The 19,101-nt window shown below is 43.2% G+C and overlaps 1 protein-coding gene and 1 long non-coding RNA gene across 9 annotated transcripts in view; one reads left to right on the forward strand and one right to left on the reverse strand.

The window, feature by feature from the left end:
- DIS3L (DIS3 like exosome 3'-5' exoribonuclease) overlaps nt 1-10,556 on the reverse strand; it is a 31,035-nt gene extending 20,479 nt beyond the window's left edge. The window contains exons 1-3 of one of the 5 annotated variants that reach the window (XM_074366282.1): nt 10,296-10,551; nt 8,724-8,877; nt 473-601 (exon numbers count right to left, since the gene is read on the reverse strand). In XM_074366282.1, the coding sequence (XP_074222383.1) occupies nt 473-601; nt 8,724-8,877; nt 10,296-10,434 (422 nt within the window). In that variant the 5' untranslated portion in view covers nt 10,435-10,551. Of the gene's footprint in view, nt 1-472; nt 602-8,723; nt 8,878-9,453; nt 9,764-10,295 lie in introns of those variants that run through there. The other 4 variants (XM_010955521.3, XM_074366283.1, XM_074366285.1 and 1 more) reach the window with 4 other exon arrangements.
- LOC105069404 (uncharacterized) lies at nt 9,616-18,803 on the forward strand. 4 transcript variants are annotated; one of them, XR_012507741.1, is made up of 5 exons: nt 9,616-9,719; nt 11,328-11,362; nt 12,896-12,962; nt 13,442-14,923; nt 17,008-18,803. It is a non-coding gene; the product is annotated as an uncharacterized LOC105069404 (long non-coding RNA). The 4 variants fall into 4 exon arrangements; XR_012507742.1 differs by having other exon boundaries at nt 13,442-13,524; nt 14,783-18,803; XR_006725035.2 differs by having other exon boundaries at nt 13,442-13,524.
- The last annotated feature ends 298 nt before the right edge of the window (nt 18,804-19,101 follow it).

Consider the following 19,101-nt stretch of genomic DNA (forward strand, 5'->3'; position numbering starts at 1 on the left):
AACTAAACACCACACTTCCTAGAAGAGCTTTACTAGAATTAATCTACCACTTCAGTTGAGATATTAAAGCAGTCTATGCCAGAAAAAGTGAGATGATCTTAGCTTCAAAGTAGGACCACTCCCTGCTGCTCGCTCGCTCGCGCTCTCTCTCTCCCTCTCTCTCTCTCACACACACACACACACACAGGAAAGCAATGACTTCAGCATCACTGAAACGATCCTCCTAGCCGTTAGGGTCTGGGGCAAACTCACTCTGGGCACCTATATCTCCCTAATTACAATTTCTGAATATATCAATTATGCATTCCAATGACACATCTAGAATACTGACCCATTAAGCATTTCAGTATTAATCATGGTTCTGGAGTAATTGTTGGTTTGTTCCAGCACACTATTTAGATCACCGTTCAAGTAACCGATGGTAAAGAAATTAAAGACGATTGCGTGAAACCCCAGCCACGCGATGCCATACCTGCTCTGCCACTTTTCCATGGACTCCCCTCTCTCCCGGGGGAGGTAGCAGGATTGCTGGAATTCATTAGCGAAGAGAACGCAATCATGACGCGCGTCCTTCAGGAGATTCCGCAGTTTGTTATACTGTCTGTGACACAGAGAAGAAAAATAAATCTCTCGGAGCAGGTACTCATCTCCTGCCAGCTCTTGCTAAGGTTCAGAACAGATGAAGCATTTAAGAGCAAAAGATCGATTATTTAAAACCTGAGAAACACTTATTTATATTGGCCTGCGTGTGTGCAGCACCTTTGGGCTGCTATCTCCATGTTGCCTGCTGGGATGTGTCTTGTGAGTTGGTCTGTGGATCAATGAAACTGCCCCACTCCCCTTTCTGAGCCTTCTGGTCACCTATTATGTAATTACCCCCCCACGGCCCCTTCCCCCAAGGCTCACAGAGGATGTGGAGGTAGAGTGGAGCACTTTGTGTACCCCACTTTGTTCTACACATGGCCTTAGGCATTAGCACTTTTTATAAAAATTGAAGTACGGTCAGTTACAATGTGTCAATTTCTGGTATGCAGCACAATATCCTAGTCATGCATATACACATATAATAGTTTTCATATTCTTTTTCACTAAAAGTTATTCCAAGACATTGAATATAGTTCCCTGTGCTATCCCAGAGAAATTTGTTTTTTAATCTATTTTTATACATGGTGGCTAACATTTGCAAATCTCAAACTCTTATTACGTTTTTTACTTTTCGCTGGCAGCCCCAGAAAAGAACATGTAAGGTCAGGAAGTTTGGGAATTTTTCTGTGAATCTGATTGATGCAGCCACCTCGTTTACATGAATGAAGGCTAGCTTCATGTGTCAGAAACTAACAGAAAGTTTTAAGGTTTTTCCCCTCAGGAGATCTCTCCAATAACGCTAGCCAAAGCAAATCAAATTTGAAGTCTCCTGTGGGTCAGTTTCTAAGAAGGCACTTTTCAATTGTCCAGGTAGTATAAAATACATAAAATTCACAGTTATTTTCAAGAAAGTCAATTGTTTAGGATTGATATTAAACCAGATGTTAGATTAACGTATAAATTATCCAAAGTAGATGACTGGCATTTCATATAATAAAATTTGTGCTCTTCCCTTCCCACCTCCAGCCTGCCACCAGGGATTTAAAAATGAGCCTTTCCATTATAGCAAAGACAGAACTCTCTGGCCCTCTCTAAATAAATGCTTACTACCGACACCTGTGTCGTCTTAACAATTCATAGAAAACAAGAAACACTAATTTTGCTTTCTTACTAATTCTAATTTTGCGCCATCTTAAAAAGAATCATCAAGTAACAGCAACTTACAAAATGTCCTAATAAACAAAGGGATTCAGTTTCATTTCTGTGAGTGGCAGCTTTCCTTAACCGAATTCCACTTGTGCAAATAAACGCTGCCTCCCACTACCCACCCCAGAAGTGCCTAGAGGGTATGAAATTGGTAATTTTCTCACCTTCTCAATGATACATTTAAAATTACTTTTAAAAAACCTCTTAGAATATGCATAGAAGAGTCGACATCACTGGGTTAACAGGACTGTCCCTGCGGGGTCCTAAGGCAAAGACTTCCACTTTCCGCTTTACACATTTCCCCCATGCGTGAACTTTTTTAAATGAACACTTTTTTGTTAAGCAATAAAAACGATTTTGGAAGAGGCTTCATAAACATCTGTGATTTATTATCTCAGAGAAAACACTGAAAAGATACTGGCTGATTTTTCCTGATCTTTTCCAGTTTTTGTTCCCTTTATCTGCAAGCCTAATGAAACACCAGGACTGAGTGCAGGTGTTGGTTTGCAAACTCCCTTTCTGACTAAACACCCTCTGGTGGGCAAACAGTGGTTCCCGGCCGCTGCCCTTCGTCTGCCGCAGTCCTGCTCACGGTGAACGCAACGCAATCACTCGTTCTTCAAAAAACTCAAAACTACAACCAACCTACCAGCCAGCAATCCACTTCTGGGTAAAGACCCTGAGGAACCGAAAGCCAGGTCTCAGAGAGATATTTGAACACCTGTGTCCACAGCAACATTATTCACAGTAGCTAAAAGGCGGAAGCAGCCCAAGTGTCCATCTAGGGAGGACTGGATAAACATATACCATGGAATAGTGTTCAGCCTTACAAGGCGAGTTCTGACACACGCTACAACACGGATGAACCTTGATTGTATTATTTGTATTCTGAAGAGGAGGTAATTAGGTTTCTTCACTGAATTCCGCTTGGAGGAGGTACCGGGGATTGAACCCGGGACCTCTTGGGTGCTGAGCATGCGCTCTACCACTTGAGCTACCCTTCCCCCTGGATGAACCTTGAAGACATTACGCTGAGTGAAATTAGCCAGTCACAAAAGGACACATATTGTATGATTCCACGTACACGAGTTTCCTTGAGTAGTCAAATACATGGAGATAGAAAGTAGAATGGTGGTTGCCAGGGGCCCTGGGGAGGGCGAAACCGGAAATCAGTATTTATTTAACGGGTTAGAATTTCAGTTTGGAAAGAAGAAAATTTGGAGATGCGCTGCACAATAGGGTAAATGTACTCAACGGCACCAAATTACACCCTTAGACATGGTTAAAATGGTAAATTGACGTTATATATGTTTTACCACAATTTCTTAAAAAGCTATGCTAACTGTCAAAACAAAATAAAACAGAAAAATAGAACCACCCGTTTGAGTGGGATCAGTGTTCTGAAAGGAACATGCAGGGTGTGACCGGATCAGGGGAGGGATGGAGAAGGCACCTGGGAGGGGGCAGCACAGGGACCGGAGGATGGGTGACAGTCCGATAGACATAGGGCCCAGGGGAAGAGAGAGAGGGGACAGGATGCTCAGGAAAGCAGACAGTATGGTTCCTCTTTGTATCCTCAGTACTTAACCCGCAGCAGGTACTCAATAAATGTTTTCCGAATGAATAAATGAACTCACAACCCGCTGTGACAACAGTGATCCAAATACAAGACAGTAAAGTCTTGGGACAAACTCCGGTATTTTCAGAACCCAGCTACTCTTTTGCTAGGCTTCACGTCCACCACTGCACTGCTCAGCACACCTGTACTTCAACCCGGGGATTCTCGCATCTGGTCCTCTCCAAACACTGATGCTCCAGGAACCAGACCCAGGGGATGTACCACCAAATGAGACTAATGACAATCCTTCCTAATGTTTAAATATATATATATCACTTAGCCTAAAGAATTTTCTCAATTCTAAGTCTCACTCCCATGTATTTTCCCTAGACTTTCAGTGTGTGCTTCCATTTGTAAGCTACCTATCAGGCAGATAAAACAAATGAACAAATGGCACAAGAATATTAATGGGGAAAGCAGGAAATAAACAGCGAATCACTCCGAGTTTGACAGTCGGGTTTTCTTGTAGGCATGTGGGCTTACGGTTATAATTTAATAGTGCATATATACAATACAGTCATATTTTTTGCTAGGCAGGGTTGGTGGTGTGTAGGATGGAATTAAGATATATGAGTATCCTGAACGGAGCCAGCAAAGAACATCATGGTGCCTTGAACAAGTCTGTCCTGAATGACAGGAGAACAGTTTCAGATAGTCAAGTTCAATTAAATTATCTTGAGTTTTAAAAATGTCATTCTTAACAGAAAAACCCTAGTGTCCCTGGACTGGCTTAAGTGTTTTCCCAATCTCCTTTATCTAAACATTTCAAACAATTGCTTAGGGAGACACCTAAGCTTACCTTCTCTAGATTGATTTTTTTTAAGCCATTTTTATTCAATGGTGACCTTAACTACAGAGGCAACATCCCCCTCTGGGGTTAGGAGTGGGCATCCCACAAACAGTGGGGAGGTGCACAAGGGAGTGAATTCTGTACTCAGGGTAGCATTTCTTCAGTTTTTGCAGAATCCAGAGGTCCTTGAGTCTTCTACAAGAATTCAAGCTTCTATTTCTATTTATATTAGGTGATATTCTTCAAAATTTTTTTAATCTTTTATTTTTTGGTTGGGGGAGGTAATTAGGTTTACTTATTTATTTTATTGATGGAGGTACTGGGGATTGAACCCGGGACTTTGTGTATGCTAGGCATGCGCTCTACCACTGAGCTATACCCTCCCCCTTTAAAACACTTTCAATGCAGTATATTTTGGATCAGTCTTCTCACTTCAATGCCATTTGGTGTCAGGGCGTGCCATCTCGGAGACCCCAAAGACACCTCAAACTCATGACCCCCACCATCCCACCCCCGACCCTCCTCTGTGTTCCCTCTCTGTATCCAGTTATATAAGCCAGAAACCTAAGTTTAACACTTAGCACTACCTTCTCCCTCATCTCCCGTATCTAAATCCATTACTAAACCCTATAGATTAAAAAAAAAAAAAAAAAAAAGCTCTATTGAGATATAATTCACAGACCATAAAATTTACCCTTCTAAGCTGTACAATTCAATGGTTTTAAGTGTAGACACAGAGTTATGCAACCGGCACCACTATTGAATTCCATTTTCATCAGCCCCAAAAGAAACTTATCCCCATTAAGCAGTCATCCCCCAGTCCCTCTGACCTTCATCCCCTAACAACCACTAATCTACTTTCTGTCTCTTGAATCTACCTATTCTGGGCATTTCATAAAAATGGAATCATACAATATATGATTTTGTGTGTGTAGCTGGCTTCTTTCACTTAGCATTCTATTTTTAAGGTTCATCCACGGTATAGCGCATATCGGTACTTCATTCCTTGTCATGGCTGAATAATATTTCACCTTACGGTTAAATTACATTTTGTGTAACCATTATCAGTTGATGGATTTTTGGGTTGTCTCCATTTTTTGGCTGTTATGATTAGAGCTGTTATGAACACGTGTGTACAAGTTTTTGTGTGGACGTGTTTCTGACTCACTTCGTTATATCCTTAGGAAGTTCTATGGTACAGCTCTACTTACAAGTTCTATAACGCTTACTAAATAGCTCTTGCAAATGTCTGTTTCTCCCTCCATCTCTAAGCTACCACAATCTCTCATCCAAACTAAAGCAGGAGCCTCTACTTCTTTTCCCTCCATGCCTCTTCTCCACTGGCCCAGTGACCTGTTCAAAATCCGAATCTGATCACGTTATCCCACCCAGCTTAAAAATCCCTGACATCCCTGAGGCCCGTGGGGCCTGCTGTCCAACCCAGGGCCGTCCTCTCCCTTGTTCTCCCTCCCCATGGCCCTACACAGCAATTTCCTCACCGGGAAAGCTTTTCTCTTCTCTTTGCCTGGTTTACTCCTACTCATCCCTTAGAGCTCAGCACAGGCATCTCGCTCAGGGAAGCTGTTCCTCGCCTCCCTGCCTAGTTTGGGCTCTCCTGAGCCAAGCACCCCTCCCTCTGCACGCCTGTCACAGCTGCAGGTCTCCATCTGTTTGTCTGATTATCTGATCACTGCCTGTCTCCTCCTCAAGTGCACATCTGCTTTTGTTCACCACTGTATCCTCAGCGCTAGCACAGCTTCTGGCACAGTCTCTCAGTGAGTATCTGTTGAATAAACAGATGAACACCTGAACACGTGAATGAACGCAGCGGACAAGTCAGCCTTACAGGGCTATCAAATGGCCCCTCACTAAATAAATATGATGATTGTTAGATGGCCAAACGTGTGATTATCCTGAACAATCAAAAACTTGACATTTTTCACACTGCTTTGTACAATATGCTTACGAGAACAGGCATTTTCTGCCCTGGTATTACTGAAATAAAAATACAAAGTCATATTAAATACAGAACCTATGTCTGTAGACACAGAGGCTGTCTTTCTCATATTAAACTCAACTCTGGTGATTTCATTTCAGTGAGACACTGTCATCTGTCACATTAAATTACTGCTCCTATGCAGTTTTCTTACTGTAGCTTTGTTTAATTTGAAGGTCCGATTTGGGTTGAGGGTTGCATTAAGTACTTAGGTATGAGGACTTGTACCTAGATTTATATTTCAACATATTTAACTAATTCAATTTATTTTATTGTATTATTAACACTGGGTATCCATGAGAACTGTTGTTTTTTAGAAACAAAGCTGATAACATTACTCACATTGAGTAACACTGAAGCATTGGATGGGGAATTAGATCATGTTGACCTCTTAGATCCTTTCCAGCTATAATATTCTGTGATTCCAATCTTATGCACTGAGAAACTGAGACTCTGAAGCTACACAGAAGGCATTCAGGAGGGGATTGAAAGGAGAAAGCAGGGCATCCTTTCACCAGATAATAGACCAGACCAGGTATTTTTCCCTGACAAAGCTTTCCTAAGCAATAATGTTCCTAAAAGCATATCAAATGGAATAAATTATTCACCAGCATCTCAATATCTCTAAGGAAGAACTGAAAAAACAAAACAAAATGTTTCCCAACATTAAACAAAGCAAAGCACCAGAGAGCCTCTGCTTGGCCACCTTTGATTAAATAAAAAACTCAAATGACTTACACTTAAAACTCACAAAAGCCAACTTACTAAAGCAAATCTCCTGAATCTTGTATATTCAATGTCTATCATCAACCCTAATGTTGGCTTTCAAAATATGACACTTTCCAGGGCTTAGGTAATTTTGGTCACTGAGCTGTTTCAACCCGAATACACCTGCTGGTCGCTTAACAGATAAATAAAGCATCAAGTCTCCAAACTTGCTGGTTTCTCTTCCTGCCTCTTCTTCCTCTTCATGAATCATGTTCATTTCCCTGCATTAGGGCCAGTCTCAAACCTATTTCCTTCAGAAGACATTTAAAATCCCCACATCCCATGTTGATTTCTGCACTTTGCATGGTCCACATTTAATTATCCTGCATGTGTCCCAAGTATGCCATAATTACCTTCCTGCATCTCACTCTGACAAGACAGCAGGTTTACTGAGAGAGGGACCAAGAACTTCTTTTTGTACTCCAGGAGGCCTGGAACTAAGAGCTCACAAAATACTCAGGAAATGGGAAAACCAGAGTGTTATCCTGTGGGCTGGTTCCATAACTCCTCATCTTTTGTTTTTACATTTAGTGCCTTCAGAGACACGGTAGAGCAATGGAAAACCAATCCTTTTTTATCAAGTTAACTACTTTAGAAATGTTCAGGAAAAAAAAGACATTTAAATTCCAATTCTTCGCTCTCGAATGTCCCAGGAATTGGTTTTTAAAACAATCCTTAATATTAAAAATATTTTAGAAAACAGAAGTTGAAAAGGCTCAGTGGTGTGTTAGCAAGCCGAATGCGAGCAACAAATCGATTTTAGGAGCAGAAATTGAAATACGACACCTGGAGCAGCATTTAAACATGGATGTGTATAAACATCTATATTTTTGAGTCTGAACAAAATCAACTTCAAGCTCATTTAAAAATATTCTATCTGAAAAACCTGCACACAATCTAGTTAATGCATATTTTTTGAGCTGAGCATATAAGGACAACTTATCATTTTCATACACAAATAAACACATTTCATCTTTTACTACCAAGGTCTGAAGAAACCACAGCATTTAAAAAAGAATAAACACATAGCTTCTGCTTAACTTGGGGTGTTAAGAGATTGGATATATAATTCTAATATGCTGTTTCCCTACAGTCTTCAAGTTCAAATCATAAATCTTTTCCCAATGTTAAAGCAAGCAAAACCGTTTTTCAGAGTATTTGTTTAAAAGGTAAATAACTGTTCTTCATCTAGGTACAAGGCAAGTATTTTAGACTGATTTCAATCAGAAATCCTTTGTTTAGAAAATACAGTTACTGTGGTTGCTGGTTAGACTAGTAATCTAAAAATAAAACAAGTTATCTCTTGTTTCATTGAATAAATCACAAGTACAATCTGCCTCCACAATACAGGAGCCTAACATTTAAAAATATTTTTTCCCCCAAAGGGAGAAAAAAAAAGTAAACTTTTGCAACAATGTATCTATAAATAAGATTAAATAACATGCAGTTTTCAACAAGAAGGTAGCAATAGCTCTGTTACTATAAAAATGCAAACCAAAAGCCAAGAATCTTAAATACCCACGTCTTGGGGACACTGCGGCTTATTGATCTACAGTCAGATTTTTGGCCAGGTGTTGAAGCAGAAACATAAAATAACATTACTGCATTCCTCAGTAGCAAAGAGAATGCCAAATTAGTTTAAAAAGTCCTTTCTGGCAAAAATAAAGAATTTCTCCCCTCCCCCTCCCACAAGGGACCTTCTCTAAAGGGGGGCGGAAAAAAATCCGTGCCATAAATAAATAAATAAGCGAAACAGATACCTCCGGCCCCTTTGGTGCTGCACAGCTTGACAAGCCGTTTGCATGAAAATAATTCCCTTCAGTTCCGGAAACTCAAGGATCTCGAGGTAATCTTGAACAATTTTCCAATCTGGGATCATGTAATGAGTCACGTCACTGGACAAGAGTTTCCCATCTGAAGCATAAATCCACAATGTAAGCGATTAGACAGCGTTTGCAACCCCTGGTTTACAACCATTTCAATGTCACGGTGCCCCGGCGTGTCAAATAACTTCCAACCTGAACTACACTGTTAAGTTTTTAAAAGACAAGACAAATCTACTAGGGTAGAGGCCCAATGCAGCACATTTTTTCATTTTTTTCCCTCTCATTCTTCCTTTTTTTTTTTTTTTTTTGAAGCTGTGATAAATAAAAGCGCAACGTGGTTAATTGATGTTGCTGTGGTGTAGATGACGGATTAAAAAAAAAGACAAGTAAATCTTCAGGAAAACTTAAATATATCTGTGTTAACTCATTGACGGACACTCAACATTCACATGGGGCACCCCAACTATACATGTCAACCTTTTGTTTATTATGCCCAGCCATTTCTAGTGAGTTCTGTCTCAAGCCCGTGAACGTGCTCAGAAGACTCCAAGGGCCAGAAAGACTGGATTAGAAAAGGTGTCCAGTACAAGCATGGGTCGTAGTGGGACTTCCACCCAGCCCGCGTCACGGCGCTGCTTGGCTAAACTGTAACTGAAATGTTCACCTTAACTGTAAACTAAGGGTCCCAAAGACTGGCTGGAAAGGACCACCGAGCTCCTCTTCCACCACCGGGAAGAGAACCAGTAAGCTTCACGGATAAATCGGTCCCCTCTGCAGGCTAGAAATCAAATGTGGGCAGGTGTAATGTACGGCCGTTCCCAGTCCAATTTCCCATGACCTTCCTGTACAACGAGGGCCCAGATAACCCACAAATCCTACAACGAAGGGGACTCTCCGCTGGGGAAATGTCTGAGGCCTCGGTGCTGGCAGGTCAGAAAATTTGTGCGGAGAAAAGCAAAGCAATGCACAACGAGCGGCGGCGGCGGCTCCCCCCGCGCCGGCCCGCAGGGAAGGGCGCCGAGCTCGGACCTCCCCGTTTCACCAGCGCGGTGCTGGGGGCAGGACGCGACGGGCGCCGGCGCCCCGCAGGCCCCTTCGAAAGCCCCACTCCCCGGTCTCTGCGCCGCTCCGGCGCCTGCCTCCCCGCCCTCCCGTTTTCTGGGGCGGGGCAGTCGGGAGTCCGTGCGGAGAGACCCCCGAAGCCGCCGGCCTCTCGCGTCCGACCCGCAGCCGGGCGGAAGCCCGGGGGCTTCGGCCTCCGCGCCTCCGCCGCCTCGCGCTCCACCTCTAGGCCGCGCCCGTCCGCCCCAGGGCCCACGCTCGACCCCGGGCCCGCCGCCCTCGCTCCAGCCGGGCCTCGGCTCTCGTTCCCGCCCGGCCTCGGCCCCCCGCCCTTCCCCCAACCCCGGCCTCGGCTCTCGTTCCCGCCCGCCCCCGCCCCCCGCCCTGCCGCCGCGGCCGGCCTCGCTTCCACTCCGGCTCCCCTGGCTCCCGCCCGGCCCTGACCGTTGCGGCAGGCGGCGGGCTGCGGGCAGAGCGGGCTGTTGCAGGGCACGCTGGGCCGGAGGTAGTGCTCCCGCACGATCCGCAGCGTCCGGCCCTGGAAGGTCCTCAGGAGCAGCACCTTCTCGCGTTTCTGCAGCATGCTGGCGGCGCTCCCCCGGCGGAGCCCCGGGCCCCGCGAGGCGGCCGCGAGCGAGAGGCCGGGGAGCGGCGGGCCCGGCGCGGCGCGGGCAGAGGCGAGGCCCGAGGCTTCGGGCCCGCCCCCTGGGCCTGGTCTCCGCGGAGCTCCGGGCTGAGTGCTCCGGGCTCCGGGCACCGAAACCGTCGTAACGGCCCGTGTCCCGGGGTTAAGAGCCGGAGGAGGCCTGCAGGGAGGGTGCTCCAGTCCAGGCCCGCAGTCTCCCCCAACCCTGCCTTGGTTTCCCAACCGGGAAGGGTGGAAACCACTCAAAAGACTTGAGGGAGACAAAAATAATACAGATCTTCCTCCATTTATGGTAGGTTTATGTCCTGATAAACCCATCCTGATTAACCTATTGTAAGTTGAAAATTCATTTAACACACCTAACCTGCCCAACATCACAGCTTAGCCCAGCCTACCTTAAACCCGCTCAGAACACATATCTTGACCTACAATTGGGCAGAATCATCAAACACGGAGCCTATTTTATGACAAAGTGTTGAATAGCTCATGTAATTTGTATTGAATGCTATACTGAAAGTGAAAAACAGAATGGTTGTGTAGGTACAGCATGATTGTGAGTGCATTGGTTGCTTATCCTTGTGATCTCAGGGCTGTCTGGGAGCCAGGACTTCCTGCGTCTGCTCAGCATCCCTGTAGTGTCACACGGCATATCGCTAGCCCAGAAAAAAATAAAAATTCCAGGTGGGTATCACTTTCACACCAAGGTAAAATCCAAAAACCGTAAGTGGAAGCATGGGAAGTCGGGTCATCTGTATATGGAAGCTAGTTTAAATTCTTGTGAAGATTTGGCGCAGCTGTAAAAGGTTATTATACTTTGCTTCTACCCTCAGGTCCATGCGGGAATGGGGCTGCCTGATCAGTATAGGTAATTATTAGTGTTTTGTGTTAATATAGATAATTATTAGTGTTTCCTGTTCGTTGCTCCTGCTGTCTTTGAAAGAGCTAAAAGATTCAGCAGATAAGCCTAGCAACCCTGCCAGCCCAACGTTCTTTTCCACTTTAAAAAGCTGTATTTATTTTTAATTTCATGTATTTTTAATCCATATAAAAATTCAAGCAATGCAGATAAAATGGAGACCAATCCCTTCCCTTAAGGTAAATATTGTCTATTCAACCTCAACACGATACCATTTGCAGCCTCTAGCAGAGGAATTCTGCTTTAAACTTGATGGAGACTAACCCAGTCTTTTCTGAGACCACACACTCTTGGTTGGATGGAAGCCACTGTTCTTCCAAGCACTCAGCAAAGGCTTTTGAGCTGCACCGGAAGCTTTACAAAGAAGCGTCACATATAATTTCCACCAGTCAATGGAATCGAGCATCATTATCCCCATTTTACAGATGATGCAATAGGATTAGAGAGGTTAAGCAGCCAGATTACCCAGTTATTAAGTCATGGAATCAATATTCAAGCCAGAATCTGGCTGACTCCAAAGCAGGCTCTTCCCTGATGATCGTGCTATTCACAGATAAATAAAACACAGCTCGCGTATCTAAGAAATTTATGGTCTACTTGGTGAGCTCTGGTTAGAGCAGCTCAACCAGCTGGCTGGGAACACTGGAGCTTCCTTGTATGCTAAGTGAGCAGAACTAGGGTATCCTGTTTGATCACTTACTCCAGGGAAACATATTAAAGAATCATGGTTCCTCACTCACTGTATTTTTTATGCCAGGTTATCTGCAGTGTGGGATGATCTGAGTGAGCTCTGAGATGGAATTGCACAAGTTAGGAGAACATGACAGTGCTGGTCCACAGGCCAGAGCACAGGAGGGAGTGGCCACCAACAGTGCAGGAGGCAGTCCCTAATTCAGGAAGTCAGTTCTAGAGATCCCAGAGGACAGGCAAGCAACAGGATTTGTCCCCTACATAAAAATGCTTCTGACAGCTGCCCACAATCTCCTCCAAAGCTCTCCCAAGTTCATTTTTCTTTTACTTCTGACTGTATGTCCTTAATACCTCTCCTTAGTATTTTGTAGATTTAAACTTTCTCCAAATTGGGAATGATGATCTTTCTTTTGTTGTTTTCAGAGGGGGAGGTAATTAGGTTTCCTGATTCACTTTTAGAGGAGGTACTGGGGATTGAACCCAGGACTTCATGCACACTAAGCATGCGCTCTACCACCTGAGCTATCTGCCTTTTAGCATTTTGTAGCTTTAAACTTTCTCCAAATTGGGACTAATGATCTTTTAAGGAAGAGAGTGTGTCTGCAGCTCTATTAAAAGTTGATTTTATCAGTATTTAAAATAACCCAAGGCCCATCAAGCACTTCTTTTGCCTTGCCTTGCAGCAACAATGTACAAATTCTGTTCTCAAAAGCATGCTCCCTGAGTTCTGCAAACTGATGTTCTAAAATGGACAAAAATGCCTTTTTGTTGATTTGTTTGTTTGCTTCACAGACCATCTGATGCCTCTTGCCTGAAAAGATGTTTCTCTATCAGTCAGAATGAACCCAGTTGTACTGCAGTAAGTAATATACAACTTCAAAAATCCTAGTGACTTAGCACGACATTGCGTGGGTGCCTATAGGTGTTCTGTCCCCAGGGCGCAGGCTGGGGGAGCCAGTCTTTCCTGGAGCTCTGTTTGCTGTTCATCGGCAGAAGGAAAAGAGGCCTCTAGACAGCCTTATACCAGCAATTAAAAGCTCAGTCTGGAAGTGATACATGTCACTTCTGCCTATTGGCCAGAGCTAGTCACGTTGACCACATACCTAAGGTCGGAAGACGGGTGGGGTGGGGTGATTGGGGTACATATGTAGTGCGGCTCCTACCTCCTGGCTTGAAAGCCGTGTGCTGAAACCCTTTGATGAGCAGCATTAGTGACTACTTGAGTGTCTTTAATTCAAACTCCTTAGTCCTAAGTCAGTTGGCTCAGCCATCACATCAACCATTGTGACTCTGCTTCTCCAGCTGAGCCCACTAATCTGGTCTCACCTCTTTTTCCAGTGCTGGTCTACATGTGATTTCTTGTGGGAGAGACTGGCTCTCTGTTCACCACATCCATGGCCTCTTTTTCTCTGGACACACAGGTGAAAACATTTCCCAGCCTCCCTTGTGCATAGATAGTTGTGGCCACAGAAGATACAGGCACCGTTTCCAGGCCTGCCCCTTAGAAACCTCCCATGGTTGCTCTTCCTTCCTGTTCCTGACTGGATGCCAAAGCCCAGAGGATCCTGGGAGCCAGGATTGAAGACAGCACTCCCCCACCCCCCAATCCACCCCCATCCCCTTCCCCGCATCAACTTGGGTCCCTGAAGAACTGCATAGAGCAGAGCCCAGCATCCCCTACCCAGAAGCATCCACAGGGGTCTCTTGTAGGAGAGACATAAACATTTATTATAGTACCTGATGTGACCCCAACAAATACACTCCCACTTTACAAAGGAGATTAAGGAACTTGCCGAAGAGCTGCCTGTTTGTTTCAGAACTCCTTACTACATACTGAATGTCCTGATGAAGCAGCTCCAGGATTCTCCCACAGTTCTAAACTGCAGTACCATACTGGGAAGGATGCTTGGTGGCCTGCTTCTCTTTGCAGTTTTCCCTTCCCTTGTCAATCCGAGCGCGGATGGACAGCCTGGTATCCAGATAGCGTAATGCTGTGACAGCTTTCAGTACTCAGTTGCTGATGGAAATCTATGATTGTGGTCCAGTTTCCCTGGTGACTGACTGCAGTCTTCTTTAGGCTGAGCACCAGCGTGCTTACACTGCAGGAGTTTGTAATGTTTGCCTCCCTTTTTTTTTTTTTTTTTTTTTTCGCAAATGCGCCCTGGGAGTGCAAGCGTCAGCAACCACTGGATTATAATCAAAAGGTCTCATCAGAGGGTTAGCCTAGAGAGGGTGGGGGCATCTTTACAAGGGCTAAGAGGACAGGGAGATTAAATGTATGAAAGGAATTCTGGACGGTGAGCTCCAAGGGCTAGAGAGGATTACTGAAGCAGGCTTTGAAATAGTCTCTCTGTATTTATTTAAAACGACAATAGTACAGCATGCTTGTGAAGGATGCCAAGTAAAAACGTTGAAGTTCTGCTTACATGCAGTCTGTTTCTCCCAAGTAATTTATCATTGTTGGTATCTGATGTGCATCCTAGAAGTCTTTAACTATAACCCAGAGTTTGCAAATTTTGAAGAGCTTGTCAATCTATGCAGCATCAACTACTTACAGCTAATGTTTCTCAAGCTTTTACTGGGTGCCAGGCACTGGTCTAAGCACTTTTCCTGTGTTTTCTCATTTAATCCTCAAAACAATGCCTTGACTGTAATACTGTTACCCACTCCATTTTGCAGGCGAAGAGACTGACGTACAGAAGGATTGAATAATTGCCCCTGGCTACACACTCAAGCCAGACTTGGAACCCAAGCAGTTTGGTTCCAGAGTCCAGGCAGTAATGACTCATTCATGTCACCTTTCAGCTGGTATATGGCCTGGTACGGAGCGGGGTACCTTCTGTATAGTGGATCATTGGATAAACCCAGTTCTTTCAGGTTTAGGGAATTGGAAACAATGGGTTTCAAATATTGACCCTACTGATCTCCTAACTTCCCTGGGCCTTAGTGATTTCAATTATAAAATACAGCTAGCAGGACAGATGTTGCTGGGTATCGTGGTATTAATGAGTCAATGACTCTAAAGGGTCGTGTAAATGTCTAACGTTATCCCATTTATCTGAAAAATCAGCTTACTTTCATTTGTTCTCCATCTCAGTGGAAGAGTCACTGGAGGACAAACGGCCGCTGAGATTGCTCTGCTACTTGTATTAGAGATAATTTAATTTCCTACATGTTAAAGGCTGTTAATCCTTGATTTTCACTTTTCCCAGCAGATACAATGGCTCCCTTTTGGCTTTCTAAACACTCTGTGAATACCCATAATCCACTTTGCAATGATTACTCTAAAATGTTCCGCTTAACTCTTTCTCATTTTTTTGAGAGAAAATTATTTTGCGCTTACCACTGGTATCTAGGCAAGATTTTTACTGTCCTGTTAACGAACCGATCATTTTGTCCTTCTACCACTAAGGGCCGCTGTTTCATCGATTTTTGTGGGGAGGAGGAGGGAGGGTGTTGCAGCTGAAGTACCTTCCATGCTGGTACCTGAGCTGTTGAAACTCGACCTTTCACATACTGTCATTAAAATGCAACAACCAAACCAGCAAATAACCTTAGTATTAAACAATACCTTTATCCAAGGAGCTCAAAGATCCAGATGCTCCAAAATTAATTAGAAACTAAGCTTCATTGATTAATACAGAAAAGAAGAAGAAAATCCTTTAAGTCTTGAAGCCGACTAGAAAAAAAAATTCAGTTACGTGGGTAGCCATTTATAACTCAGATAGAGGAACATTACTATTTGTCATTTTAATTTTTTAGCATTAGTGTTATTTGATGAAATTAAGTTTTCATCCACAGTGTAGGATTATTGTTACCAGTTGAAAACCACTCATTATATATAGATATTTTATTGGATAAACATATTACAAGGAGTTTTCCTGTTTATTTTACTGTTTTGTTACTGCATATGTTTGAATTTGGGAAAGTGGATTCCATTTCATGTCTTACAACGATAAACTCTGATTTCTGAAAACTTATAATAGAAAGTTTGTGAAAAAATGGAAAAGAGAATAAGGAGTACTTAGTAATAATCCTAACCTACGGGACATCTTCCAGGTTTTGGATGAATATAAACAAAGTATTAGATTTTATTTAAACTTTAACTTTCACTATTTAATAACCAAAAGGCATTATTAAACTACACAATTTTAAAATCTGGTTCTAAAGGAAGAAGAATGAGGGCCAAAAGTGAGAATTACCTTTAGACTTAACTTTCTTTACATTTTAGGCCAGAGCAAGTAGGCTATATCTGTTTGTGTCAGATTTCTATTGCTGAATAACAAGTTACCACAAAGTCAGCAGCTTCAAACATTTATTATCTCATAATTTCTATAGTCAGAAGCCTGGGTGTGGCCAGGTTAGGTCCCTGGCTCAGGGTCTTACAAGACTGAAATCAAAGTGTCAACTGGGCTGATTCCTTTCTGAAGCTTGCGGTCTTCTTTCAAGTTCACAGAGTTGTTGGCAGAATTTAGTTCCTTGCAGCTGTAGGACTGTGGCCCCCGTTCTCATGCTGGATGTTAGGCAGGACAGCTCTGAGCTCCTGGAGGCCACCCGCAGTTGCTTGTCACATGGCCCCTTCTAGGTCCTCTCACACTTAAACCTCTCTCACTGGGAGAAAGAACCCAGTTCCTCTAAGGGCCCGCTGAGGATAATCTTCTGTTTTCAGGTCAACTCATTTGGGAACTTAATTGCATTTGCAGAATTCCCTTCACAGCAGCACCTAGATTCAGGTTTGACTGAATAACCTGGGGAAGGTGTGTGTACCCTGGGGCACAGGAATCCTGGGGCCATCTTAGATTTCTGCCTACCTGTCTTAGTGTGTTCCGGCTGCTCTAACAAAATCCTGCAGGCTGGGTAGCGTGTAAGCAACAGAACCAACAACAGAACTTTATTTCTTACAGTTCTGGAGGCTGGAAGTCGGCGATCAGGATGGCAGCATGGTTGGTGAGCACCCTCTTCTCAGGTGCAGACTTCTCGTTGAATCCGCGTATGGCAGAAGGGCCCAGGGAGCTCTCCTGAGCCTCTTTTATGAGGCACTATATCCCATTCATGAGGGTCCTGTCTCATGACTTAAGTAATTCCCAAAGGCCCCACCTACTATTACCATCACCTTTGGGGTTTAGGATTGCAGCGTAGGAATTTTGGGGGGAGACAAACCTTCAGATCATAGCATTGCTATAATGCTTTATAATAAACATTTGAACTCAATATGTTCTGTTTAAAACCATGGTATGTATTAAGTATCTGAGAGCAGCATAAATGACTTTCCTTTTTTTTTTTTAATGACTTTCTTAAAAAAGAAATGAGAGAACCAAGCCAGTGAGCCAGTATTTTGAATAATAGAGAATGCTGCCTTGCTTAGTTCAAGCCAGGGAGGAGAACACTCCACCGATGCAAACCTACATTCTATTCATCTTAAGGGTCACCAGTTTACGCTGGGCCCTGAATTCAGTTACGAATCATTGCATAGAGTCCAGCCCCCTTTTGCCAACACAGGATGCACTTGGAGAGGGCAATGCACCTGCGGGGTCTGGTGGGTAAGAACCATCTCCTTTTGTGGTACTCCTTAGTCACTACAGAGGATTGATGCTGTATGCCCCAGATTAGGATCCTCTCTTAAAAACCCACTGTGCTGGTGGTAGGATGCCCCTGCATTTTTGAATATTTGAATTTTAAATTTAAAATGCTATCATCATTATAGATGTCCTTCACTGTGTGGCTGGCTGCCGTCATAAACCGGGGAGTGTGGGAGGCTGCCGGTATTTGCTGCCTGTCTTCCGTGTAGAATTGTGATGGGGGTCAGAGCCATGATTAAGGAACATTTACTGATTGCAGTGTTTGGGTGGGGAAAAGCAGAAGGGCTTTCTTTCTTTCTTTTTTTTTTTTTTTTCCTATTATATCTGACATTTTAAGAGATATCATTAAAAAGTATTCTTTTGCCCAGGAGAGAAAAGGCTTGGATCTTCGCTCTCTTTCATGGAAACCATAAGACTCTTGTTATGTTTACCATTTTAGCCTTCAAGGCCTTGTCTTCTCTAACTTGGAGAACTGAAGGCATTTTGATCCTCTTCCAGTCCTACAAACAATGTTCTTTCAGCAGCTTGAGGCATCACTGTTGATCAGAGAAAGCACTTCCTCCCTCCCAATGCGAACAGCACCTGCCAATCCCCCTATCCAGACACAAGAGAGAAGGGCTGTTCTGTGAGCTTACAGAGTACTGTTATCTCAAACATACATTAAACCACAGAAAATAATCTGAAACCTACTGCCTCATTACTAGATGCAGAGCACAGTGGCATTTAGAGATTAAAAGCAAGGCCACGGGCCCACATATCCACAAAACATATTTGTTTGTTTATGGCCAGTGTGATATTTTCCTGATATTGATGGCAGGGTGTTTCATTTCCACTGGCATTAAGTTCACCATCTTGGTGAAAATGGAAAAAGGATAAATGACTAAACCAGAACTAAAATGTATCATTAATCATATTGATTAATACTGAGCAGGCTCTAATAAACCACACTTCTCTTTCAAACTACTTATTTTAATCTTTCTTCAGTTTTAGAAGGGTAGGAAATATATATATATATTTAAATATATATGATATGTACATACGATATATATAATATCTATTATATATATAATAGATATAAATGTAAAATCAGTTATGATTGGCTGAGTTATGCCGCAGTAACAAACAACCCTCATAACTCAGTGGTTTAAAACAGCAAAGGCTTATTTCTTTTTATTTTATTTTATTTTATTGAGTTATAGTCAGTTTACAATGTTGTATCAATTTCTGGTGTACAGCACAATTCTTCAGTCATACATATATTCATTTTCATATTCTTTCTTACTGTGAGCAATTGCAAGATATTGAATATATTTCTCTGTGCTATACAGTATAAATTTTTTAATCTATTTTATATATACCAGTCAGTATCTGCAAATCTCGAACTCCCAGTTTATCCCTTCCCACCCCCCTCCCCCCTGG

The sequence above is a fragment of the Camelus bactrianus genome, chromosome 6, assembly GCF_048773025.1.
Source record: "Camelus bactrianus isolate YW-2024 breed Bactrian camel chromosome 6, ASM4877302v1, whole genome shotgun sequence".
NCBI classification, from domain to species: Eukaryota; Metazoa; Chordata; class Mammalia; order Artiodactyla; family Camelidae; genus Camelus; species Camelus bactrianus.